This window comes from Ruditapes philippinarum, unplaced genomic scaffold, assembly GCF_026571515.1.
Source record: "Ruditapes philippinarum isolate M1 unplaced genomic scaffold, ASM2657151v2 ctg567_1_1_1_1, whole genome shotgun sequence".
Classification (NCBI taxonomy): Eukaryota; Metazoa; Mollusca; class Bivalvia; order Venerida; family Veneridae; genus Ruditapes; species Ruditapes philippinarum.
This window is the reverse complement of record NW_026861210.1, coordinates 72,612-98,719: the sequence shown is the minus strand read 5'-3', so window position 1 is coordinate 98,719 and position 26,108 is coordinate 72,612. Positions and strand designations below refer to the sequence as shown.

Below are 26,108 nucleotides of genomic sequence, written 5' to 3'. Positions count from 1 at the left end.
AATTAGAAAATATAACCAGTCTACTTTACATCAAATTTGATGACGACACATAATAAAATGGCAGCCCCCATGAACATTCAATATAGAAAAAAATAAAAAAAACTTTCCTTTTGTGTTATTTACATGATGACATTGAAATTTAGCCCAAAAATAGTTTTCCTTTTGTTGAGTTATTTATATGGAGGTAAAGTGAATAACATTTCATTATTCTGTGTTTCATACTGTGTTTAGATTTTTTTCGTGTGATTTGACTTGATACATTAATGAAGTAAGTTTATAAGTTTGAACAACAAAAGTTGTAATATATAACAAGTACATTGCTGTGTAGTTCTGCAGTCATTTTTGTAGTTTTATTAAATGTAAGTAAACAAACATTGTCCTACTTCCTGTAGTCCAATTAGGCAATAAATAGGACTGCTACTTCCTGCATGCATAGCCTGTCACCCTGTGTAATTTGAGCTGTTTGATTGGTCATTTAAACTTTTAACTTTATTTTAAAATAATATGTAAGTAGAAAAAGTCTACAAAATGGGTTCCTTTTTACTACGGTGGCACATAGGTGACATTTGTGCTTTTTTTTATTTATAAATCTCGTGCGCACCAGATACTATTTTGTGGCCACAAGTTACTAAGTCCTGTCCACGAGTTACTAAGAAGTGGCCACGAGTTACATAGTCTTGACCACGGGATAATTTAGTGGTGCGCACATGATACTGTGTCGTGCCACGAGTAACTAAGTCATGGCCATGAGATAATTAAATTGAGCGCACGAGATATTATGTCATGGCCACAAGTTACTAAGTCGTGGAAACAAGATAATTAAGTTGTGTGCATTAGATACTATGTTGTGACCATGATTTACTAAGTCCTGGCCATGAGATAATTAAGTGGTGCGTAAGAGATACTATGTCATGCCATGGCCACAAGTTACTAAGTCGTGGGAAAGAGTTAATTAACACGTGCCCAGGAGATAATTAACCAATCAGATGATGTATATATATTCTAAGAATTCTTTGTAAACTAAAGTGAATTATTTAGTTATTGATAATTATTGATAAAATTATTACTTCAATAATGCCGCCTTGGTAATAGTTCAGCACATACATGTGAACTCTCCCACTTTTAGCGGGAGACTCCCTCTTTTTGCAGTCATATTTTCAAAGATTTTTCTTAAAATAAGGGGTATTTTCACAAATTAAAGAAATCTCCCTATTTTTGATGTCAGAACTTCCTTCTTTGTTTATTGAAAATTCTAAAATCTCCCTCTTTCTGAAGAAAAATCTCCCACTTGAGCATCGAAAAAAGTTCACATGTATGTCAGCAAGAATTTTTAAAACTGTGAGCCCCTGGGCAGGCAGTGGTTTGCAGCATTTTATAGTTGCCGTTCTGATCATTTATTCAATTAAACCTCACTGGGAACAACAGCCGGTGAATCAAATCATAGTATTATTTCTAGAAGTATTTCAACGATGATATCAAACTAAAATAATGGATAATTTCAGTAACACAGGGCTGCAGATAACATGCGTATTTGCGTTATTACCCAATTAAAAGGTCTAAAAACCCAATAGAAATAATAACTAAGGGTAAGAAAAAGTAAATGAATTCTTATTTATACAAACTACATTTGAACTGGTGCGTAATGACGAAAATTATTACTTAACGCGTACATCAGGCAGATCATACTGTTTCAGACTGTTTTAACCTTTAAATTATATAAGGCAACTTGGAAATCTCCTAGGCCAATAAACCATAAATCAAAGTAGTAAGTAGCTTTTTTATTACCGTACAAAACCTACAAATGTCTACAATGAAGGTCAAAAATTTTGGGTAAAATGCATGAACTTGCACTTTATAACCCAAATTGGTTAGAGGGGTAGGGTAAAAAATACAGAAATAACTCAAAGAAAATAGGAAAAAACCCAATAGATCACAAAATAAGGGGTAATTACCCAATATACACAAAATGTTATCTGTAGCCCTGGTAACAGTTGCATTTAAGTATGATTCCCTTTCATTCCAACTTCCTTGTTTATTTACCTTTCATTTTGAAAAAGCAATAATAAGTCATCAAATTTTCAACTTGTCCATTAAATTTTTCTCATAGATTTATAAAAGCCACAATAATAATTTTGTAAAAAAATTAATGTGATGACATATTTCCAATCTAACATTTGAGACAATTAAAAAAAACCAACAATGCTTGCATCAGATTTCTACATTTTTATGTGTTTTTATAGAAAAAAAAGAATATGTCTGTCTTATTCTTAAATGTTTTTTTTCAAATTCATTCAGTACAAGTAAGACAATTTGATTTGTTTTGTCTTACTTGTACTTATATATTTTGTGTTTGTGTTCAACACTTCTTTTATAAAGAGGTGGTGCCCACAAACAGTAAATGACCATGAAAATATGTGGACAGATATAATAGGTCTTTATTATATAAAGTGTTAATTGTTTTATTTGAATTTATAGGTCCCTTTTAAATACATGTAACATGTAGTCGAGGCAGGCAAGAAAAAGGCTTTTGACTGACTGTATGAATAAGGCAGTGACTGTATGAATAATAATAATAATATTACACTTCATTTTCTATAAGTATCTATTAATCAAATCCAATAAACCTTTTGCTGTTTTTGCATGTCAGGAAAACATAAAAAGAGCTAACTTAATGAAGTTATACAGTTAAACCTCTTTTTGTTTCAAGTAGGTTTTTAATTTTTGTACTAATAAGAAATAATATTCTATTACAAAATATGTTGACAGTTTTTGGCATCATCATATATATACCTTGGCAGTAGATAACAAGATATCTTAAAAAATGAATGTTTATTTTCAGAAGCCAAAAATATTTCTCTACCCCAAAGAGATGCAAGGATAGTAAAGTTACCAGGGAATGGCAGCATTATTATAAACCCAGTAGGTCTGTCACATGACACAGCTTACATACTTTGCCAGGCTCACACTCAAATTGGAAATATAACATTGTCTATGAAGGTTTGTTTTATTTAAATGAAATTTAATTTTATTAATTTTAATTTTGAGCGATTGGTCACATGACTTTTACTGAAGACGCACATGTTTGAGCTCTGGGATATTTTGTATATGTTTTGTAATATATTCACTATACTGGCAAAATTTTGTTTGGAATTTGTTAAATATGTTTCGAACTTAATGGATAATGAGTGCAAATAAAAATAAAAACAGGACTAAACAGAAAAAAGGGAGTAGTAGTGATCATGAATATGTTGCATTGAGTAAGGCGTTTAGAAGAGGCCTGTCTAGTGGCCCAATAGCGGACCAGAATGAGCTCAAATCAGTAAGTGACATTATTTGTGAAACAAATTCTGTTTTATTTGATACCTTAGTTTTTACAGAGAGTGAGATAGACAAATCTGGGATGGCGCAGAATACGGTCCCTTTAAGTACTATAAGTATAGTACAAATGTATAAGTATATATAGTTTAATAATAAACATTATTTTAGACGTTGAAATATGAAATTTTTTCAGAAAGGCTTATATCAAGTTTTTTTAATATATATGATGAGTACATGTGCTGGGATTGACAAATATACATTTTATTGGGATTTTAAAGGCAATTTTAGCTCCACAACCAAAGTGTCGGTGAATTACAACACAGGAATTTGGCTAGTCATAGGAATACTATTGTTATTATAGTTTTTAGCTCACCTGTCACTTTGTTACAGGGTGAGCTTTTGTGATCGCTTTTCGTCCGGCGTCCGGCCGTCCGGCTCCGTCCGGCGTCCGTAAACTTTTACTTTAAATGACATCTCCTCATAAACCACTAAGCCAATTTCAACCAAACTTCACAGGAATGTTCCTTTGGTGGTCACCTTTGAAAATTGTTCAAAGAATTTAATTCCATGTAGAACTCTGGTTGCCATGGCAACCAAAAGAAAAAACTTTAATTATCTTCTTCTAAATAACCCAAAGAGGTAGAGCTTAGATATTTGGCATGGTACATCTTCTAGTGAGTGTCTACCAAGTTTGTTCAAATAAAAGCCCTGGGGTCAAAATTGGCCCCACCCCAGGGGGTCATTGATTTTTCCTATATGTATATAGTAAAAATTAAAAAATCTTCTTTTAAAGAACCAAGAGCTAGAGCTATGATATTTAAGATGAAACATCTTCTAATGGGTGTCTACCAAGTTTGTTCAAATAAAAGCCCTGCGGTCAAAATTGGCCCCGCCCCAGGGGGTCATTGATTTTTCCTATATGCATATAGTAAAAACTTAAAAATCTTCTTTTAAAGAACCCAAAGAGCTAGAGCTAAGATATTTAGCATGAAACATGTTCTAATGGATGTCTACCAAGTTTGTTCAAATAAGAGCCCTTGGGTCAAAATTGGTCCCGCCCTGGGGGACATTGATTTTCCTTATATGTGTATAGCAAAAACTTAAAAATCTTCTTCGAAAAAACCCGAATAGCTAGAGTTTAGATTTTAAGCATGAAACATCTTCCAGGAAGTGTTTACAAAGATTGTTCAAATAAAAGCCAAAAACTGGCCCTGCCCCAGGGGTGTCATTGTTTTTAAATATATGTGTAAAGAAAAAACTTAAAAAATCTTCTTTAAAAAACCCAACAAGCTAGACCTTAGATGTTTAGCATGAAACATCTTCTAATGGGTGTCTACCAAGTTTGTTCAAATAAAAGCCCTGGGGTTTAAACTGGCCCCGCTCCAGGGGGCCTATATACAGGTGAGCGACTTCAGGGCCATCATGGCCCTCTTGTTAATTCTTGTTATTTGAATAAATATGGATATTTGAATATAAAAAAATGATTATGGGATCAATACTTCTTGTTTTTATTGCACTACTGTACAGTTTCATGCTTTTAGCAATTATCATGTACAAGTGGAGTTGATAAAGTAATGGGGAATATCATTTACCCAAATTTTACAAGATTTTTTTTACAAAAGGGAGACCATATATATATATAGGGAACTTACCTATTTTCATTAATTTGAAGGTTTATTTTAAATTTTTATTCATTATTGTTAGCTTATTTTAATCTTGAAAAAAGAAGAATGAGATTTTGGCAGTCATTGCTAGCATAACTTGTTTTCTTTTGTCAAGACTTCAATGTTTTTGATTTCTTTGTGAATTTAAAACTAAATGCACACTTTCAATGATGGTTTGATTTTGCATAGACTCATATAATAGGAAAACTTTTAAAAATGTCCCTCCCTCAAAGTAACAAGCCCTAGAGCTAAGATATTTTGTTTAGCATTTTCCTGTGAACTTCAATTTAGTTTACTTACTGGTAAGTCTAAAGCTGGAGTCAAAATTAACAATGCCAAGGGTCTCTTTTTGTATTATTGTGTGGACCCATGTTGTTTAATTGTACATTTGTTATTACAGCATGATATAAAGTATGATACAGCTGTGACAGGGCGAGATATTGGAGTTGTTTCAATGTATGCTGATGATTCCAATATAACATGGTACCTGTACTCCAATACCAGTGTGGATATACAAGTCCTTGTGCATTTGACATACTACACTGTAACAGGTAAAGTTGTCTTTCATATTAACCTGTTATTTAAATTCCTTGAAAGTAAATTGCCCAACCTGTACATACCTTCAGTCTGATCAGGCTGTCTTAAACTTCAAAATGTTTATCGTGATATCCACAAAATTTATATTAATAGTTGAAGTCTTCGGTTAAGGGTTCATGTTGTAACAATATACCATACAATGCACAAAACATTTCTGTGATTGGATGTACAACTAAAAATGTGCAAAAATGTAGATATGTATACATTAACTATTTGTTTGAAACAAAAAGTCCTACAAAGATAATTTGCTTACATGTATATCTCACCATTTATAGCTGATAACCATTTTAAGATTTTCTTTGTTCATTTAAAAATCATTTGGTTTTTAATAGAGACCTTAGATTTAAATTTAATTTGAATTTTATGTCTGCATTTAAGATAAATAGCATAATAATTATATACTATTGTGTGTAATTATATTGGTTGAAGTATGTTACTAACTTGTTTATGTCTTCTTGTGTATTTAAAGATGCTTAAAGAATAAGTTTTAGTATACTTGTATACAAAATCAACAAGTTTAAGACAAAAAAAAGCCAAAGTTACCTGTATTGAAAGCTGTTTTTATTTGCTTAGTGTGCAAATTTACACATTATGTGAAATTGTTAACAAGTTGCTAATATTTTGTTCTTTCCAGATCCTCTTGTAGGAGGGTGTAATGAAGAGTTTAATCTAGAAAACGACCCTAATATTCACCTTAATGTTCAATCAACAAAAACTACAGGTAAGAAGTCTCATATATATCATTAAATTGTGTTGAAATACCAGATAAGTTCTAGTATGACAGTATGTCAGTGATTTATATAAGTTTTAATTATTTTGAGGAGGATGTGTGGTTTCTTTGTATTCTTCCTTTTCATCCATTTTGAAATGGAGCGTTCTTTGATTTGGCACCAGAAATTCCTGAAATTTATGGAAAGGTTCACAATATGGTTAACAAAGTGAATTTCCAACACATCCACAGACATGACATGATGTGATTTGTTTTGATATGATTTATTTTTACATGTTTAATACTTGAACCACACAGTTTAAAATCCTCCAGGGACTTTCATGTGGGGAAGCTATAATCCAGCTAGTGTATAAAACATCAGTGGTCATACTCGGGTGCCTGCTCATGCCTGAAATAATGCAGAGAGAGGTGCCTGAGGTCTTCCTCCACCAGCAGGGCTTGTAAAATTTGATGTTTACTTACTTTTCCATTTTAATCAAAGCATTCCCTTACTTGTCCGTATGTTATTTAAAAAGTAAATTCTGGGAAAATTTCACTTGCATGTACAGGTTGAGGGACAACCTTGGCAATATGGACAATTTTGCCACCCCATGCACAAGTAAAGCTGGGAAGTTGCTGTATAAACTTTACATTGTTGGTGTTACCTAAAACCTAATCAATCAATCATTTGTCAGTGATGATTACTTATGTTAACAGAATGAAACTGATTTTTCATAGCATACATGCATTTTTAGGATACAAGATACCTTCTATACATGTACATGATAATCATTTTACAAAAAAAAAAATAGTTTAAATATCATTTTATATACATGTATATGAAACATAGATAACATAAAAGTACTGAATATATTATTATAGATATTAAACATATATAACAATGTAGTTAATATACCATACATGTTTAACAAAAAAATGAACTTTGTTTTCAGTTGATTTTGAGTGGTCAAATTCAGGTGTTGACCCTTCATCTGGCATGTATCCTGCGTGTGAGGACACAGTGTACCAGTCTGACCTTGAATATCATATATACGTGAAATATATGGAAGCAGACGACTTTAGTGAAGACGGGTACTTCAGTGTCATAAAACAAATGTTAACAGTTGACGATGTCAAAAAACATGGGACATGGGTATGAATTTTTTTTTGTTTAAAATTATGTTAATAAATTGACTTGTGGATCTTCCCCCAATTATATGCATTACCCATTGGCAGCATTTTTATGCTCCCCGAAAAATTTCGGGGGAGCATATAGTCGCCGCCTTGTCCGTCCATCCATCCGTCCGTCTGTCCGAGCAAACATTTGATTATTATGATCTTCATTCCGTAGTTAAATAAAGAACAAAAGCTCATAAAATTCAAATTAAGGGCTATTTTTTTGTTTTTATGAGCTTATTTTGCTTGTGGACGTTGGTCCAGGTGGTGGTTATGAGCTGATTTGCCTCATAAACATCAAATTTTGGTACGTCCGCACTCACAGGAGAGTAATTATGTGGCTAGAGGGACAATAGGTAACTGTTCTTTCTCTTTGATGTCATTCATTCCGTAATGCTTTTATGTGGCTATTTTCTTTTGTGTGGCTAAAAAGAACAATAGAGAGAACAATAGAGTAGCCACATAATTACTCTCCTGTTAGAACTTCCGTCTTTCCGTCCGTCCGTCCCCTTTCCTTGTCCGGGACATAACTTTGAAACAACAAGAGGTATCAACATGAAACTTTGTAGGTAGATAGATCTCATTGAGTAGGTGTGCAGTGCACAAGAACCGTAACTCTGCCTTGCCTAATTTTTTAATTATTCCCCTTTGTTTATTTTACACTTTGAACTTTGTCCGGGACATAACTCTAAAACTATAATAGGTATCAACATGAAACTTTGTAGGTAGATAGATCTCATTGAGTAGGTGTGCAGTGAACAAGAACCGTAACTCTGCCTTGCCTAATTTTTGAATTATCCCCCTTTGTTTATTTTTACACTTTGAACTTTGTCCGGGACATAACTCTAAAAGTATAAGAGGTATCAACATGAAACTTTGTAGGTAGATAGATCTCATTGAGTAGGTGTGCAGTGCACAAGAACTGTAACTCTGTCTTGCCTAATTTTTGAATTATTCTCCTTTGTTTATTTTGAACTTTGTCCAGGACATTACTCTAAAATTATAAGAGATATCAACATGAAACTTTGTAGATAGATAGGTCTCATTGGGTGGAAGTGCAGTGCTTAAGAATCATTACTCTGCCTTGCCTTATTTTGAAGTTATTGCCCTTTGTTTATTTTTACTTTTTGACTTTTGTCCGGGACATAACTTTAAAACTATTAGAGATATCAACATGAAACTTTGTAGGTAGCTAGATATAATTGGATAGAACTGCAATGCTTAAAGAACCTAAACAAAGCCTGGTCTAATTTTGGAGTTCTTGCCCTTTGTTCATTTTTACACTTTGAATTTTACCCGGGACATAACTCTGATATCATCAGGAAACTTTATAGATAGATAGATAGATCTCATTGAATAGAAGTGCAGTGCAAAAAAACATAACTCCGCCTTGCCTAATTTTGGAGTTTTTGCCCTTTGTTCATTTTTTTATACTTTCCTGTGTCCAGAACCTTCTCGGGGAGCATCACCCGGTTCAACCGATTCTTGTTTGTATTTATTTACCCATGGCAAAATTTTGTAACCCCCTCAGGTAAAAAATCTTCGATCCATGCCTGAACAATCTGTACTGTTTGTAGCAAAACTTTTGTATTCTGATATTAAATCTTTGTTCTACACATTTTTGTAGCAAACACAATATGACCAAAAAGCAATGTATCTATTTTGCTAAAATTTACTGTTATTGAACTCTTTCTAGTCCAAATGTATCATCAGGCTCAGTAGTAATTTCATTCATTATCTTTGGAGATAATTTTAGACATTCGTGGTAAGAATAACTAAGAATAACCAGTTTAAAGCATGTAAAACTCAAGGACTTCTCTGGAAGAATATTATAATCATTGTGGCAATAATGAGTAAACTGTCTTATCTTTACTGGAAATGTGGTAATTAGCTGAAACTTTTTCTGGATTTTAGTATGTGATTATAAAAAGAGAGAGAAAAAAGAATGTTTAAAAATAGTTTTGAATCTCGAAGCATCAATATTTACTGTGGCAAAGTGGTTTAAGTTTCAGACTTTAAATCACTTGTTCCTTATTGCTGTTGACTTTATCATGCAATGAACTTTGGTGTCTTTCTTAATGAGTATTGTATGTAGCTTTCTCGTACAAGGTTTGTGCCGGCTTCTGTAATAAATGATTCACTAAGAAACACCTCAATCTCCCTTTTTCAGTAAATGACCTTTACAATATTGGTCTGACTAAAAAATACTATACTCAACATCACTAATTCCGTGTCATCACTTAGTTCACGGTAATGGCATATTTCCATGTGACCAGTGTTAAAATTTGTCAGAATTGATATAATTTATTCATACACCTAAACAACAAAGTTTTTGTGCAAAATATTTTAAATCTCTAGATTTTTACGTAAAACAGAACATTTTACAAATTTCTGCAAAAAGCTTCAATAGTCCATAAAATTTTTGCGTATGTTGGAAACAATCATCATTTTCTAAATGTTCTTGTTTGTTGAAAAAATAAATCTTGAGTCACAAAGTAAAAACAGTTATGATATTTAAAATTGAGCAGTATACAATGTAGAAACTTAAACTGAAACATGAAAACACAATTTACCGCAATTTAAATGATGACATTGTGTTTTCAAAATGGCCGACACAGGGTCTACATCTGGCCCATTAAAACTAATTTTGATTGAATATATTTTTGTTTCCTTGAGTTTCATATAGTAAAAAAATACCTAAATGATACAGCATATGACAGTTTTTGTACCATAGGTTCATTGCTTGTTTCCTTTTCTGTTTTAAAGTGTTAAGTACCGTGAACTAAGAGGAGCACAGTGTAAAAAATTTTAATTTTTTTCTCTGCAGTTGAACAAGTTTACAAATACAAAAGGTCATAAATCTAAAGTGGATGTATCATCATACAGTCACAGAGGGGTTGTGTACAACACTGTAGTAAAATTCAACAAAGCTTGGGTACACACACAGGCTGTATATATTCCTGTTGTCAGCTATGGGTGTGATATTGAGCACACAGATAAATGCAAACAAAGAGGTGTGTATATCTATTGTATTATAATACCGCACATTTTTTAACATTGCTTTTCATTGGATAATCATGACATTTATATTGTTTTATATACATGACTGCTGTCAATTTATGATGATAAAAAAAAATTTCTCTGAAAAAAGAAGTTTGCTGTATTGTAAATTTGTTGACAGGTTTTATGGCTGTGTATAAATGATTGTTTGCAATGTAATCCTCGCTAGCAGCTTTGGTTATATTTACAAAGAACCATTTATATATATTAGTACGGTGACAATTGGTGCTGAATCTCAGTGAAATTTTCATAACAGTAGAACAAATTGTGTTATATACCAAAATGACCGCAAATGCATCTTATATCAGGAAATGGTGGCATAATTTTTCTTTATGTGGTGCGGGCTGAGAAATCCAAGATGGCGTCCAAGATGGCCGCCATAATTTGTTTATAGAAGGAAATTTTATAAGTCACATGCAGTTTTCTTATCTACAAATATATCAATTAATGATTGCATGTTTATTACTTCTATGATAAAGTTCTTTTAACTAACATATTATAGCAATCAATTCAAACTCAAGGTCAAGGTCATTTCAAGGTCATTTGCAAAAAATCTTGCTAAAAACATATTTTAATTAGATATTTTCAAAAAAAAGTTAAAATTATTAACAACTTATTATCAAAACAGATGTCAAAGTGATAACTGAAGTGTACAGCATTCAGCAATACCAAAATAATTGGCGTACAAATGATTTAGATTCGGAAATTTAACATCAATCAAGGTCACTTCCACTATTTTTGTATGTCCTGAAATGTGAATGTCAAATGTGGAAATTTTATAGATAATTTATTATCAAAATTTTATATGGACATACTTATTTAGAAATAAAACATAAAACTAATATAGCATAAATAATATTAAAAGCTAAGCCTTGTCAAGGCAAAGGTCATAAAGGTCAAGGCCATTTGATGAAAATGATAATTCACAACATTAATGTTACTGATAATTTAAACATGTCTTAAAGTAGCAAAATAAGTAGCAAGAAAAAAATTCCCTTTGGACAGGTCAGAACATATTTTCATTTCCAAGACTGGAAACATTGTTTAAAACATTATGTAATTTATGTAATTGTTTCAAATGAATGCAAATTTGTGTAATTTATGCAAATTGATCATAAACTGCCAACCAGCTTGTCTGTACTTCAGTACTTTGATTTGCAATTTGAACATATTTTCATTAGTTTTTGTTTATGTTTTTTTTTTCAGTGTAAATTATGATTACTTATTAGATTTCTGAATTAAATTTAGGACCCATTAAATTGTTTTGTGCAAATTTTATTATATATTTTATTTGGTTGACTCTTGAAATCTAATAAGTGATTAAATGAAGAAAACGTTGCTGTAATACAAACGTTTTTAGCCTTGCTCATGGGTATTATACATTTTCCCACAAGTTATATATTTGGTCAATTCAAATGTATTTGTTTACAATGCTGAAAAACTACATTGTCAAAACATTTTCCTTGTACATTGTCTATTTTTAGCATTTCAGGTATAGCATTTACATGTATATACTTGTAGTTAAACAAGTCTGATGGGATATATATGGGAGAATATAGCCTGAATGAGATAAATATTATCCAAGGCACAAGCTCAGGGTTATGTTCATGTCAGCAATTTTTATATTCTCCCATATATTCAGTCAGCAACTTGTACATATAGTGAATTTATAATAACAAAAATTGTTAATGACAACAATCTAGCATTTATGGACTGTTTTCAAAGAAGTATGCATGAGAAAATGGCGTACATGATGCCTTCAGACGTTCAATGGCTACGCTTATAGTAATTCAAATAAAAAGTCATCATAGTGTGTAACTTCATACTATTTCTTTAGTAATAACATTGGAATCCATAAATATACCATACTAATGCAATAATCAAATTTATGCACACATGTAGGTAACTATCTATGCTGTAGAAACACATTGTTATTTGTGTACGCTTCAGTTGTCCAGGGTACATTTATGTACAGAATCATATACAAAGTATTTTCGAGAATTTTTTTTATTTATTTTTTAATTATGTTTTGATAAAGGAATGCTATTTTTATGAAATAATTCCTTTGGAATATCTGAGTATGATAATACTTTATATTTTCAAAGCAGGGCCATTATTTTTTGAAGAAATATGATATGTCATACGGTACTCATAATGAATGTTTTTAATGGTATTTTAGATATACAAGTTGCATGATTGTATTCCATAGACAAGAATAGTTTTTATGAGGACCAGAAATGCTTCCTTATTGACAGAATTCTGCTTGGAGTAAGCTGTTAACATTGCATAATTAACTGGAAATTCATTTAATCGGTCTCCATGTGTCAGTCTATTGTAGAACATGATAATCTGGGTCTCACAAAATATCCAACAAAACAATTTGACCAATTTTCCTTTTTCTTTTATTAAAACATGTCAAGAAGCAAGTGATTGTGAATAAAGGCAAGAATTGATACTTTGTATATTTTGGCATGAGACCTCTTGATATTAAATGAACAATGACCTCCTCTGAGATTTTGCAGAGCTTTCTTCAAGGTAGCTTTGTAACAAAACTGATAAACTTTAAACTGAAACTTGAATTTTGTTTGGATGGACTAAGTTTTGAAGGTTACTGAGATATTCTGAGGGCATGTGATTGGGTTTGTTATGGTAGACTAATGCTTCTCAGCATCTTTCTAGACATCTTACAACAGAATGCTTTCTTACATCTTTAAAGGATGATAATTATGACTCCACATCATTATCCCACATGACACTAATATTCATTCTATAAACTTGCATGCCATACAGTGAGTTGTGGTTAACTTAAGGCACTTTTATTGACCCATTTGGAATATCTGGCATGCCAACTTAACTGGTAAATTTTGGTACATGATGTGCAGGGACATCAGCAGATGTTCACAAGAGTTTGATGTGGTTTGACATGGTTGAAATACTTTTCAAAAATTTACTTTGGAACTGTCTGATGGAGCTGATAACCTATTAAAATTTTAATACTTAGTTGAGACAATATGGCTAAATCAAATGTACACTTAAAATAATTAACTTGTCGTTGAAACTATTGAATTTGATACTATGGCGGTTTTGCAGGCTCAACAACCACCCTCTTCTGAAAAACTCAGCGTGTATGTTCTGTATAAGTTTTTCTTGACTCTACGATATTAGGTGACAGCAATCTATATAGCAAAACCAAGATTATGTTGTACACTAGGCATATTTATGTCTTTATTCATGAATTGTCAGCTAGTCAGATTTGATCTTTGTAACTTTGGTAACAAGGCTAAGGTGGCATGCATCTACAAATAATTATGGTAGATGGAAGGAACCGATATACACCTAGTACTTTATACAAAGCTGAGTGAAAGTAAGTAAAACTTGCTGTGCCTTTTGCCAGTTTCACTGTGGATTACACTTTATGACCTTAATGATCTCAGGCAACTGTGCTTTATTATCCCTTACTGATGGAATTGGGAGGAGAATATTGTTTTGGCTTGGTCTGCCCCCGCCCCCTTCCTTAATTTTGTCCATCTGTCCGTCAGAATTTTGTTTCTGCACTATTTATTTGCTACTACTGGATGGAATTTAATGAAACTTTATGGGAACCATCAATACCAAAAGGAGATGTGCATAAAGTTGCCTTGTTCGGGTCAGACCTTTGACACAGAGTAATGGCCCTTGATTAGTTATGCAGTATGCATAAAGAGCAATACTTATTTCCATGCTAATGCTACTTCTCTGCAAGTTCTGGTTGGAATTCAATGAAACTTTATGGGAACCTTCAATACCAAGAAGAGATGTGCATATCAACCCCTTGTTCCAGTCAGACAGTTCAACACAGAGTTATGACCCTTGATTAGTGATACAGAATGCATACAGAGCAAAAATCACTTCCTTGCTATTTCTCTGCAATTACTTGCTGGAATTCAATGAAACTTAATTGAAACAATCAATACCAAGGGGAGATGCACCTATCGTTGTCTTGCTTTGAGGCGGATATTTGCACCAAAAAAAAAAAATGTAGGGTGAACATGACTGTGTTCCCTTTGTGTTCATAAATTTGATGGGCATACATTTTGCTTTTTCATTGATTTCTTTGCAATTTGTTCCATGCTTTGATACAGAAATTTGAATTGAAATAGACAAAAACAACATATATTGTGTTTCAACCTACTTCATTAAACTTTCGATTTTTTGGGTTACTGTGATATGCAGGCTTCATAACCTTAGATCCCCTTTCAAAATTCCATTTTATTTAGTTCCGCCCATTGTTTTCTCGTTTAGGGCACACGCATTCTTTTACTTGGGGACCATATGCCGCTTTTCATGGAATGACACTACTGTGTAACATTGAAGGTTCCATGATAACCGCCGTATGAACACATCTGTGGATGTTTCTAAATTCATAATTTCACCATTTTCGTGTTTAATGTTGAATTCTGCTTAAGTCGGTGCTAGGGGGCGGACGGTAACTTGCACTTTCCAGTACCGTCCATGAACAGGCTCAATCAAACCAAGCCTATAACATTTTACAATTTTGCCGTGTTGGGCTTTCTTTAAGGATTCTGTTTTTCTTTATTTCTCCAAATTGCATATAAATGATTATATTTCCCAGTTTAAGGCCAATTGTTACATTGTAAAAGTTTCCAAATAGGTTAAGTACATTTTTCCAAAATGACTTGGAATTTAGGCAAGATTGCACAGACAGAACATACACTGACATTTGTACATGGCATTGTGAATGCCTTGTCAGGCAATAAAAAAAAATTTGCTGCCAGATTATTGTTTTACTGACTGTATTCTATTGTACATTTCGTGGTATTTGAAATAATGATGACTAATATATCAAATCTACCATTGCTTTCTGAGGTAAGAAATGGTATTTCTCTATGCAGCAAATGTGAAGAGTTTGGTCATCTATATTGTACCAACCAAAAAAAACAACAAAAAAAAACAAATAAAATTTAAAGCTTATAAAAATACCAAAACATGCATAATTGAAAATACTGCATGATTAGTTGAATAAGTCTAATCATAGATTGCAGTCATAACTGCGGTCTACCATTCACAACCACTTACACTGGCTTATATATGATTATTAAAAATCATGATGGATTATCATACTGATGTTAAGGTCCTAACAAACAAAACAAACTTATGCTAGTATTTATTGATATCAAAATGACAGAATGTCTCAACTTCAGAAATTATTTTTTGGTTACTTTTGAAACAATGACCTTGAAATGACCTTTGACTTTCTCAGCTTACACCACACATAATAAGAAAAAGCCCAGTTAGACATTTTAGAACATGTTTAATTACATAAGAAACTTTTAGTTATCATATAAATTCATGAAGATGGTGGAATTTTAATGTTTTTGGTTATTTTTTAAATAATAACCTGGATATGACCTTGACCTTGACTTTAAACATCATGATAGACCATCAAAATAATGTTAAGATCCAAACAATTATGACCACACTAATAATTATGACCACATTAATAATTACCGGTATCAAAATGACAGAATGTCTCTATTGTAACTTCAGAAATTAGGAAAAGCCATCTTGGATTTCTCAGCTTGCACCACACATAATAAGAAAAGCCCTGTTAGACATTTTAGAACATGTTTAATAACATTTGAAACTTTTAATAATCATATAAATTCATGAAGAATGTGGAATTTTAAAGTTTTTGGTTATTTTTTGAATAATGACCTTGAAATGACCTTGACCTTGACTTTTTAAACATCATGAAGGACCATTAAATTAATGTTCAGGTCCAAACAAATAATATCCAAACCAATACTTATTGATATCAAAATGACAATAAGTCTAAATTTGGACTTTATAAAATCAGGAAAAATATTATTTTTGGCGGCCATCTTGGACGCCATCTTGGATTTCTCAGCTGGCACCACTCATAGAAAAATTATGCCGGCAGTTTCAGATACTACAGACCTTGGTTAACATTTTGGTGTATAACATGTTTTGTTCTACTGCAAAAACCTAAAATTCCTTATCTAAGCTACTTTTGAGCACATTGTCACTCTACTATATAGGGTCATATAACCTGTGAAATATCTTTATAACTAATAAAATACAGTTAAATGTATAGTTTGTTTTTTAAAAAAGGAAATGTTTAATGATACATAGTATTGACAGTACTTGTGTTTATAGTTTATAGTTTTCTTGAAAATGTACATATTCTTTATAGAAAATAATATTTTAAATAAAACCACTTTAAAACATTATTTATAAGTATTTAGTAGACATTAAATCATGCTAACTTAACTGATAATTTAGATTTTTAATCATAAAAGTCAACTTTTATTTCAGATATAGCAAGTTTAGTTCTGTCAACTATTGGAGGATTAGTTGGTCTGTTCCTGTGTTTCTTTGGTCACAGATTCTTCAGAATAGGTATGTCATAATTTTGTCATCTAGGCACATTTAGAATAATGTCTGTCATGCTTCACGGTTTACAATCAGAATATCCATCCCTAGGATATATGCCCATTGGGTGGTAACAAGGCTTGTAAAAGAAAAATATTTCTCACTCTACTTTCATAATAGAATGTTACTCACTTTACCTTTAAAGGAACTCCACTGAGGTACAAAAGCATAAAAACATAAAATTTGAAATTCTTACATTAATTATCTGGGACACTTCAATGAGGAAGATTTGTAAAAGGAAACCAAGAAATAAAATCAGAAATAAATTGAAAATCGTATTTTGTGCTACCGGTATTCAAAGCCCGATTTGAGTGAAAAGTGTTGCAATGCTTTTCAATTTTGGGTTAGTTTTCACAAAATAATTATTAGGAAATACGGAATGAGCCAAATTAATTAATAATCTGAAAATTTGCACACAAGTTACACTAAATAGAACATTTATCTCAAAAAATTATTTCCAGTCCCATCTTGTCAAAGAACCTCAGTGGAATCACTTTTACCTGCTAAATTTTTGTAATGTATTTCATTTGCTTTGAATTTGGAACAGTCTATTGATAATAGAGAGGGTTTCAATATAAAAAATACAAAAATTGAGCTACCAACAGTATAAGGCCTAGTCAGTGATTTTTCATGACTTTTAATGTCTGATTTGAGTGTAAGTCAATAAATCTAGTATAATAATGTATTTGAATGTTAAAATTAGGAACATGGTACAGTGGTCAATGATTCCTTAAATTGTTATTATTCAATATAAGTTTTCATAATGCTTTAAAAGGATGATAGTAATGTTTTATTTCTCGTACATTTGTTTTCATTTTCAGTCCTGTATGATAACTTTGTTTTACAGTCATGTATTGCTTTGCATTTCAGAAAACTTTGCGTTTGGATTTCTGATTTTTGGTCTCATCTTTTACCAAGTTCTAGCACTGGCAACAGATATTAGTTTTGTTGGAACTCTTGCTCTGGCGGCCATATTTGGACTGATAGGAGGCACTTTGCTGCTTGGTTTGTGGTGGAATTATGGGATACCAGTGATAAACGTTCTATTTATAGGTCTGGTCACTGGGTACCTCATTTCCAGTACATTGTTTTACACTCCATTTGGTAAGTTCATGAAATAATAGCGTTCATACCTTAATGATCACTTTAAGGTATCTGAAAAAAGTTTATTTAAACTTATGTTTTTGAAACACAAGTCATAGTCTGAAAGTTAACAAGATACATGAGTTTATTGAAATATTTCATTAAATCTATCCTTATTATCTTGCCACTGGTGAGACATGTCAATACACCAGGAAGTCTAGTTTGGTTGGAATATTTTTTCAATTTGAACTCTTTAGGGTTTTTGCTTTAATGATACAAGAGTTTCTTTTTCCTTCTGTATCATTCTATACTGCACATGTAAACCTACTGGTCTATTTTGTCTATTGTGTAGTTGAAGTAAATATATTAAATTTTCAGGCAATCTCACTTATCTCCAATCACCGTTTAACTATGGAGCTACATTTGCTTGTGGAGTGCTGGTCATTCCAGTATTCCTACTCTTTTTTACAAGATTTGTAAGTTAATTAGTTAGTGTTTTAGTTTAATATAATATCATAGTTTATATAAATGACAGTGATTGAAAGTCTAGTGTTTAAAGCAGCATGTTATTATCATATTATCATGGCTTTAATTTGCAATTTGAAGTGGATTGGTCTACAATGGGCACATTTTCCATAAGTATTTCAATTATTGATGAAACAAAAAAAATTATCATTTGGGTAATCTTATAAAATATTTCTTGAAAATCAAAATATTGATAGAGTTCTAATATGGGCAAGTCCATTTAAGATATTTAGCATGCTGAGGGTTAAAAGATTTCTTTCACACAATTTCTTCAGTTTGACTTGTAGAAAATAAATTGTTAATCATCTGGAGACATGCAACTTGATAAGTGTTTCATTTTTTGTCAATATTATGTTGATCATCAGTTTTTCTCTTTCCCAAATGACATTAGTTTCTATTTAAATAATATCACAGATACATCATTTAGGGCATCCATGGCTAAGTAGTTAAAGTTGCTGAATCATTTACCCTTCACTGCTGTACGTTTGATTTCCACCTTTTCGATTTTCTAATTATATCCTCCAGCTAGTTAAGGAAGGTCAGTGGTGCCTGCTTATGTCTTAAATGATGCTGGGAGAGCTACCTCATGTCTACCTTTAAATTCAACATATGAAATGTGTTGTTTTTATGTACTTAAACTAAAAAATACATAATTTTTCTTTCGTTTCAGTTGAGTATTTTCAGCTGTGCAATGGTTGGAGCATTCACTTTTGTTCTCATGTTTGACATGTATTTACACAGTGCATTACATGTCATAATCCTGAACTCTATACGACATGGAACAGATAAATCCTATGTTACCTTGACATTGACTGCACCTTACACACATCATGGTTTGTATATGTGTCTTACTATTTAAAACAATATATCTCCATATTAATGATGTATAAATTTTAGAATTGCTCCAATGAGTTAATATAATGTCAAATATACTACTAATTAGTGATTTTACCTATCCTTGAGTCATGGGATATCCACGGAAATTACAAATTAAGTAGGATTAGCACTTGCTGCATTAGTAAGAAAATTTATCAGGTAGAAATTAGGTGTAAAAAGTGTATGACATATTTCACAAGAAAACATCCAAAATGTTACTTCATCGGGAGTAGAGAAAAGCTGTTGTAAGGATATTTTGATACTTATTAGAACTTATGTGCTACTATCACTCACACTTCTGATTAAGTATAGCAGAATTGTCTTGCTTTTGAATTTGGAACTATGTGTTTTTAACCCTTAGCCTGCTAGGGTAACTGCATTTAACCATCTGTGCCATCTGATCATGGTCTGCGCTGTTCACTTGCAGTCAGTACATATATTGAAAATTTTCATTAAAATCTTGAATGGGTTTGACAAGGTGGGCAAGTCCATTTAAAATATTATAAGTTGTTATAACAAATGTCATATTTTATTGTCAATGAAGGAACTATGTGCATTAGACTTGAATAGTCAACAAAAGTGCAATCCAAGATTTTATTTTCAGGACCAGTATTGGAGCTATATATGCATGTTTTTGATTCAGTTAATGTCCCTGTCAATCATTGGATTTTTTTTTAATGAGTAATTTGAAAGTCCATGTAGTATTTTCTTAATATTTTTAACTTTTAAATCTGCCTAAATTATAATCACTGAAAATCTTGTAAAAAATCCTTTAATTGAACCTTTCAGAAATCACGTTAACTGTTGTTTGGGGTATTCTACTAATTCTCGGAACAGGGTTTCAGCTCTTTCGTGAGAGGAAGAAAGCCCCATTCCCACCTTCGCCTCGCCAGATGCAAGACAGGGCAAAAGATTTACGCCGTCTGCTTCAGACACCAACTACTACACATAGGCCAACTACTACACATAGGCCATCTGAAAATCAACCACTTATAAGGGGAGGTTATCCTAGCTCTTACGGCACTACCCATAATGCATTGCAGGATGAGGAAACGGACAGTACTGAGGAGGAATATAATCGACCAGGAATACTTTAAAAAAACTTTAAAAAAAACACAAAAAAAAATACAGATAAGAGAATACTGGAAAAAATGTATAAAGTTCTGTAAAAATTTAATGGAAAATTTAGCCAAAACAGAGCTACTAAGCCAGACTATTTGCTATTTGTTTCTTAATAGAAACCATCCTGTAATTTTTCCAACAATTAATGGCTTTTTTCACCAATTGGAATGATGTACATGTAATTCAATAATTATTAAATATTTGATTGTCAATGTTGTATAGATATGACATATATTTCTATTTCATCTGTTATATATTTTTATCATTATTTTTATTTTCATAATTATTGCTGTTCAAAATGGCTTATATATCATTATTATGTGATAATACATTACATGTATACAAAGTATATATTTGGCGCTGATTGTCTCTTGTAACTTCTTATTATGAAAATGTCTCCTGTACTTCTGGCCAGCTCAATTCTGATTTTCAAAGAGAAATTAATCCCCCCAAAGCTACTTTCTTGTATATTTTACATGATGAATAATGCTTAGACAAAGCTGATAATATATTAAGACTGATATGAAGTGTTATGTAATTTTGCTGTTTTTAATGCTTCAGAGTGATCACTTTTCTCCAGGTATTTTTGCAGTTAAGGTGTCTTCCTCTTATTATACCCCAACCACAAAATGTGGGGGGGGGGGCTATAATGGATTCGCTTTGTCGTGTCCGTCCGTCCGTCCGAGCCAACATTTAATTATTATGAGCTTCATTCCGTAGTTAAATAAAGAACATAAACTCATAAAATTCAAATTAAGAGCTATTTTTTTGTTTTTATGAGCTTATTTTGCTTATGGACGTTGGTGCAGGTGGTGTTTATGAGCTCATTTGCCTCAAACTTGGCTCAAATGTTCACCTTAACAAGGGGATGTGCAGAACCCATGTTGCCCATGTGTCAGCTCAAGGTCAAGGTCACACTTGAAGGTCAAATATCAAACAATGAAATATTAGACAGTATGTCGTGTCCACTCTGTAACTCCTACACTTATTGAAAGATTTTCTTCAAACTTGGCTCAAATGTTCACCTTAACAACGGGATGAGCAGAACCCATGTTGCCCATGTGTCAGCTCAAGGTCAAGGTCACAATTGAAGGTCAAATATCAAACAATGAAATATTAGACAGTATGTTGTGTCCGCGTTGTAAGTCCTACACTAATTGAACGATTTTCTTCAATCTTGGCTCAAATGTTCACCTCAACAAGGTTATGTGCAGAACCTATGTTACCCTTTTGCCGGCTTAAGGTCAAGGTCACACTTGAAGGTCAAAAATGGACTTAGAAAATGTTCTTAAACTGTAACATGTATTTGAATATTTCTGAAACTAGAAAAGGTATTTGCTTGAAATTTAAAATATATATGAAGTGTCACAATTAAGATATGCATGTCAAGTTTCATAACTCTGTGTCGCATTTTAACAAAGTTATGCCCCTTTTTAAGTCTTCAAATTTACATTTATCAAATATTAAACAATATGTCGTGTCCGCTCTATAACTCCTATGCTAATGGAAGAATTTTCTTCAAACTTTACTCAAATGTTCACCTCAACAAGGTTATGTGCAGAATACATGTTACCTTTGTGCTGGCTAAAGGTCAAAGTCACACTTGAAGGTCAAAAATTGACTTAGAAAATGTTCTTAAATTTTAACATGTACTTGAATATTTCTGAAACTAGCACAGGTATTTGCTTGAAACTTAAAAGATATATGGGGTGTCACAAATAAGATATGCAGGTCAAGTTTCATAACTCTGTATTGCATTTTGACAAAGTTATGCCCCTTTTTAAGTCTTTAAATTTACATACAATCAATACTAGACAATATGTTATGTCCGTTCTATAAATTCTATACTAATGGAAGGATTTTCTTCAAACTTTACTCAAATGTTCACCCTAACTGGGCAATGTGCAGAACCCATCTTACCCTTGTGCCAGCTTAAGGTCTAGGCCACACTTGAAGGTCAAAAATTGACTTAGAAAATGTCTAGTACATTGGGAAAATGAAAGGTTATTTGTAACTGTTTCGAACATGATTTAACAATATATATTTATACTAATACCTGTACAATTAGTCTTTTTTGCACCAGAGATAATTTCTCTTTATGTATATGTATTTGTGCCGGTAGTCGTCTTCTGTCAAGGTCATTGGTGGGGGTATGAATCGCATTCAGCGATAGTTCTAGTTTACATTATGGGTTCAAGCCTCTTCAGGACAACTCTGTTTCTCAAATAACAATTGTGATTGCAAGTTCCTGAAAATTCGTTTTATTTAACTAAAGTTGCAAGAATTTATTTACACATTCAATTTTGATTAAAATGTTTAAATCAAACAAGTAATATAAAAATGTTATATAATTATACATGTACATTTATTTATAATGTATGCCTTGATGATTGTTTATATCATTATATAGATTACTCATGCAATATGTTTCTGTCTTTCTCAATTGTGATATAATTGTGCATCTTTTTTGCTATTTTCTTGAGGTATCAGCTTATGTACTTGTGTCTTTGTTTCTCTTTTTTAGCTCGACTATACGAAGTATATGGAGAGCTGTCCTACTCGCCCCGGCGTCGGCGTCCGCGTCCAGATTTTAGATTAAAGTTTTGGTGCAGTAAAATATTTTTCACTATAACTTTGTCATTTCTTAAGGTATCAACTTAAAACTTCAAATATATGTTCCTTATCATCAACCACATCATATGTGACAAGGTTCATAACTCTAGCACCAATATTTTCAGATTTATCTCCCCTTGAACTTAGAATTTTCCTTAAAAAATACTATTTTTTACTGTTACTTCTTTATTTCTTAAGGGATCAACCTCATACTTCAAATATATGTACCTTATCATCATCCCCATCTTATGTGACAAGGTTCATAACTCTAGCACCAATATTTTCAGATTTATCTCCCCTTGAACTTAGAATTTTCCTTAAAAAATACTATTTTTTACTGTTACTTCTTTATTTGTTAAGGGATCAACCTCATACTTCAAATATATGTACCTTATCATCATCCCCATCTTATGTGACAAGGTTCATAACTCTAGCACCAATATTTTCAGATTTATCTCCCCTTGAACTTAGAATTTTCTTCAAAAAGTACTATTTCTTACTGTTTCTTCTTTATTTCTTAAGGGATCAACCTCATACTTCAAATATATTTACGTTATCATCATCCCCATCTTATGTGACAAGGTTCATAACTCTAGCACCAATATTTTCAGATTTATCTCCCTTTGAATTTTCCATAAAAAATATTTTTTTTACTGTTACTTATTTATTTCTAAAGGGATCAACTTCATACTTCAAATATATTTACGTTATCATCATCCACATCTTATGTGACAAGGTTCATAACTCTAGCACCAATATTGCAAGAATTATCTCCCAATTAACTTAGATTTTTTTTACTAGAAAAATGTTATTTTTTATTATAACTTTTTTATTTTTAAAGGTATCTACCTCAAACTTCAAATACTTATTCCTTATCATCAATTACATTTAATGTGACAATGTTCATAACTCTTGAAGCAATATTTACACATTTATCTCTCTTTGAACTTAGGATTTTCATTAAGAAATATAATAACTTCTTTACTTTTTAAGGTATCTACTTCAAACTTCAAATATATTTCTTATCATTACACAAATGTTGTTTGACAAGGTCCATAACTCTAGCATGACTATTTCTAGAATTATTCCCCTTGATCTTTGAATTTATGTTAACAAATATTATTTTTTTACTATAACTTAATACATAATTATACATAATTGATTTTTCTTTCATAGTTTTGTCCTCCTTACTGCGTCCAGTATTTTTTATTAGTCGAGCTTCGCTGTCTCCTGTGGCAGCTCTTGTTTGTTTTCAAACAGGATACTAGAAAATGTTGGGGTATTTTTTAAACTCGATTTATATATACACACACACACTCATGGGTAATTATACTCTTTATCATGTTAATTATAACTTATGTAGAGTAAGAGACATAGATAAATCTATTTAACTACAACTCTGGTAAAGTGTATAATACATTTGTTATTAGGTTTAATATAAATTTATAATAAAATATATAATTAAAACAATTTTAGTTTGTTTTTTCTTTATGCCCATAGTTTCTATGCTCTATGCAAGTTATATTTGATGCCAGCTGATCATGGTCTGCACAGTTTGCTATTCAGTCAGTATATATTTTGAAATATTCTGTATAAATTATGACTGGTTTTGTTCGGAAAGAAGATTGTCAATTCAAAATATTAAGAGTGGTAAGGTTTTACGCTCTTACTTGTCCTTTGTTTATTACCCAGGAACAAAGACCAATGTTCTTTTTAGCCGCTTTAAAGCAGTACCAGGTAGCAACCATCAGTATCAGTTTATTTTTGTTTCAGTATTGGGTAAAAACAAGTCTGAAGAAAAATAATTGGCCTACTAATGAAGAAACAGAAAAATGTTTGAATACTGATAAAGAAAATAAAATTTAGAAAACAAGGACACTGATGGCCTGGACCACTCACCTGAGATACATTATTAGAAAAGGTCACAATTTTATTTTTGTATTTTTATTATTGTTAGTAATAAGGTCACAGTGGGTTTGCCATTTATTACCACAGCTGCCCAATTTCTAGCTCAACTGTTTGAAAAATAGGGAGAGCTACATGTATTGTACTCGCACAGATGTCAGTGTCACACTGTTTTTGTCAAAGTTTGGTTCTCCCTATTCTTCAAACAGCTTTTTACTCACAAAGGCGTCAGCATCACACTTTTATTAAGTTTTTGCATACAAGATGGTATTTTCAAAAATATTAAAAGGAATGGGATGAAACTTCACACACTTGTTTGAGAGCATAATAGATTACTGTCCAAGGCACACAACTCTAATACAGAATTATGACCTTTGTTAAAATATTTAAAGATGTCTGCTAAGAAATGCTGAATGACAAATATCTAAGCTCTTGGCATTCTAGTTTCACAAAAGAAGACCTAAATGCATTCTCCTAATCAAGTTTATATAACTGACCACCTAACTGGGGCATGAATTATAAAACTTTGGTAGAGGACCACAACGTAATTCTACATGCCAAATATCTTAGCTCTGGACATTATACTTTCAGAGAAGAATTTTAAGACATTTTCACTTAATAAAAGTTATTGTTAACTAAGTGACCCCTAGGGCAGAGCCATTATTTACCTAAGGGGTTGGATTAAAGTAACTTTCTTGAGGACCACATTGCATGTATCTAAGTCCTAGGCATTGTGGTTTCTAAGAAGACAAGTTTTTAAAATTCATTTTCAAAGTCTATTGTAAGCCCCTATTGTCACCTACTCAAGCATCAGACAGGAAGAATATTTATATAACTTTTGAAGAGGACCATCTTATGATCATTTCTGTGAAGTTTGGTCAAATCCATCATATGGTTATGGAGATGTTGTTTAAAAGAAATTATGGAGTAACTTCAGACGCTGGACACACCGAGTACTTTGTGCTCAAAAGTGATTAGGTCAGCTAAAAAAAATAACAAAAGCCTAA

The 26,108-nt window shown here is 32.0% G+C and overlaps 1 protein-coding gene across 1 annotated transcript; it reads left to right on the top strand.

Moving 5' to 3' along the window:
- The first annotated feature begins 23 nt into the window (after positions 1-23).
- Positions 24-21,884, top strand: LOC132714885 (transmembrane 7 superfamily member 3-like). The gene is made up of 11 exons (XM_060697803.1): positions 24-184; positions 2,840-2,997; positions 5,383-5,533; positions 6,214-6,300; positions 7,242-7,441; positions 10,292-10,478; positions 16,861-16,944; positions 17,848-18,081; positions 18,439-18,536; positions 19,256-19,418; positions 20,251-21,884. Exons 1-11 carry the CDS (start codon positions 124-126, stop codon positions 20,556-20,558), a joined length of 1,731 nt encoding a protein of 576 aa, XP_060553786.1. The 5' UTR covers positions 24-123; the 3' UTR covers positions 20,559-21,884.
- Positions 21,885-26,108: the final 4,224 nt, after the last annotated feature.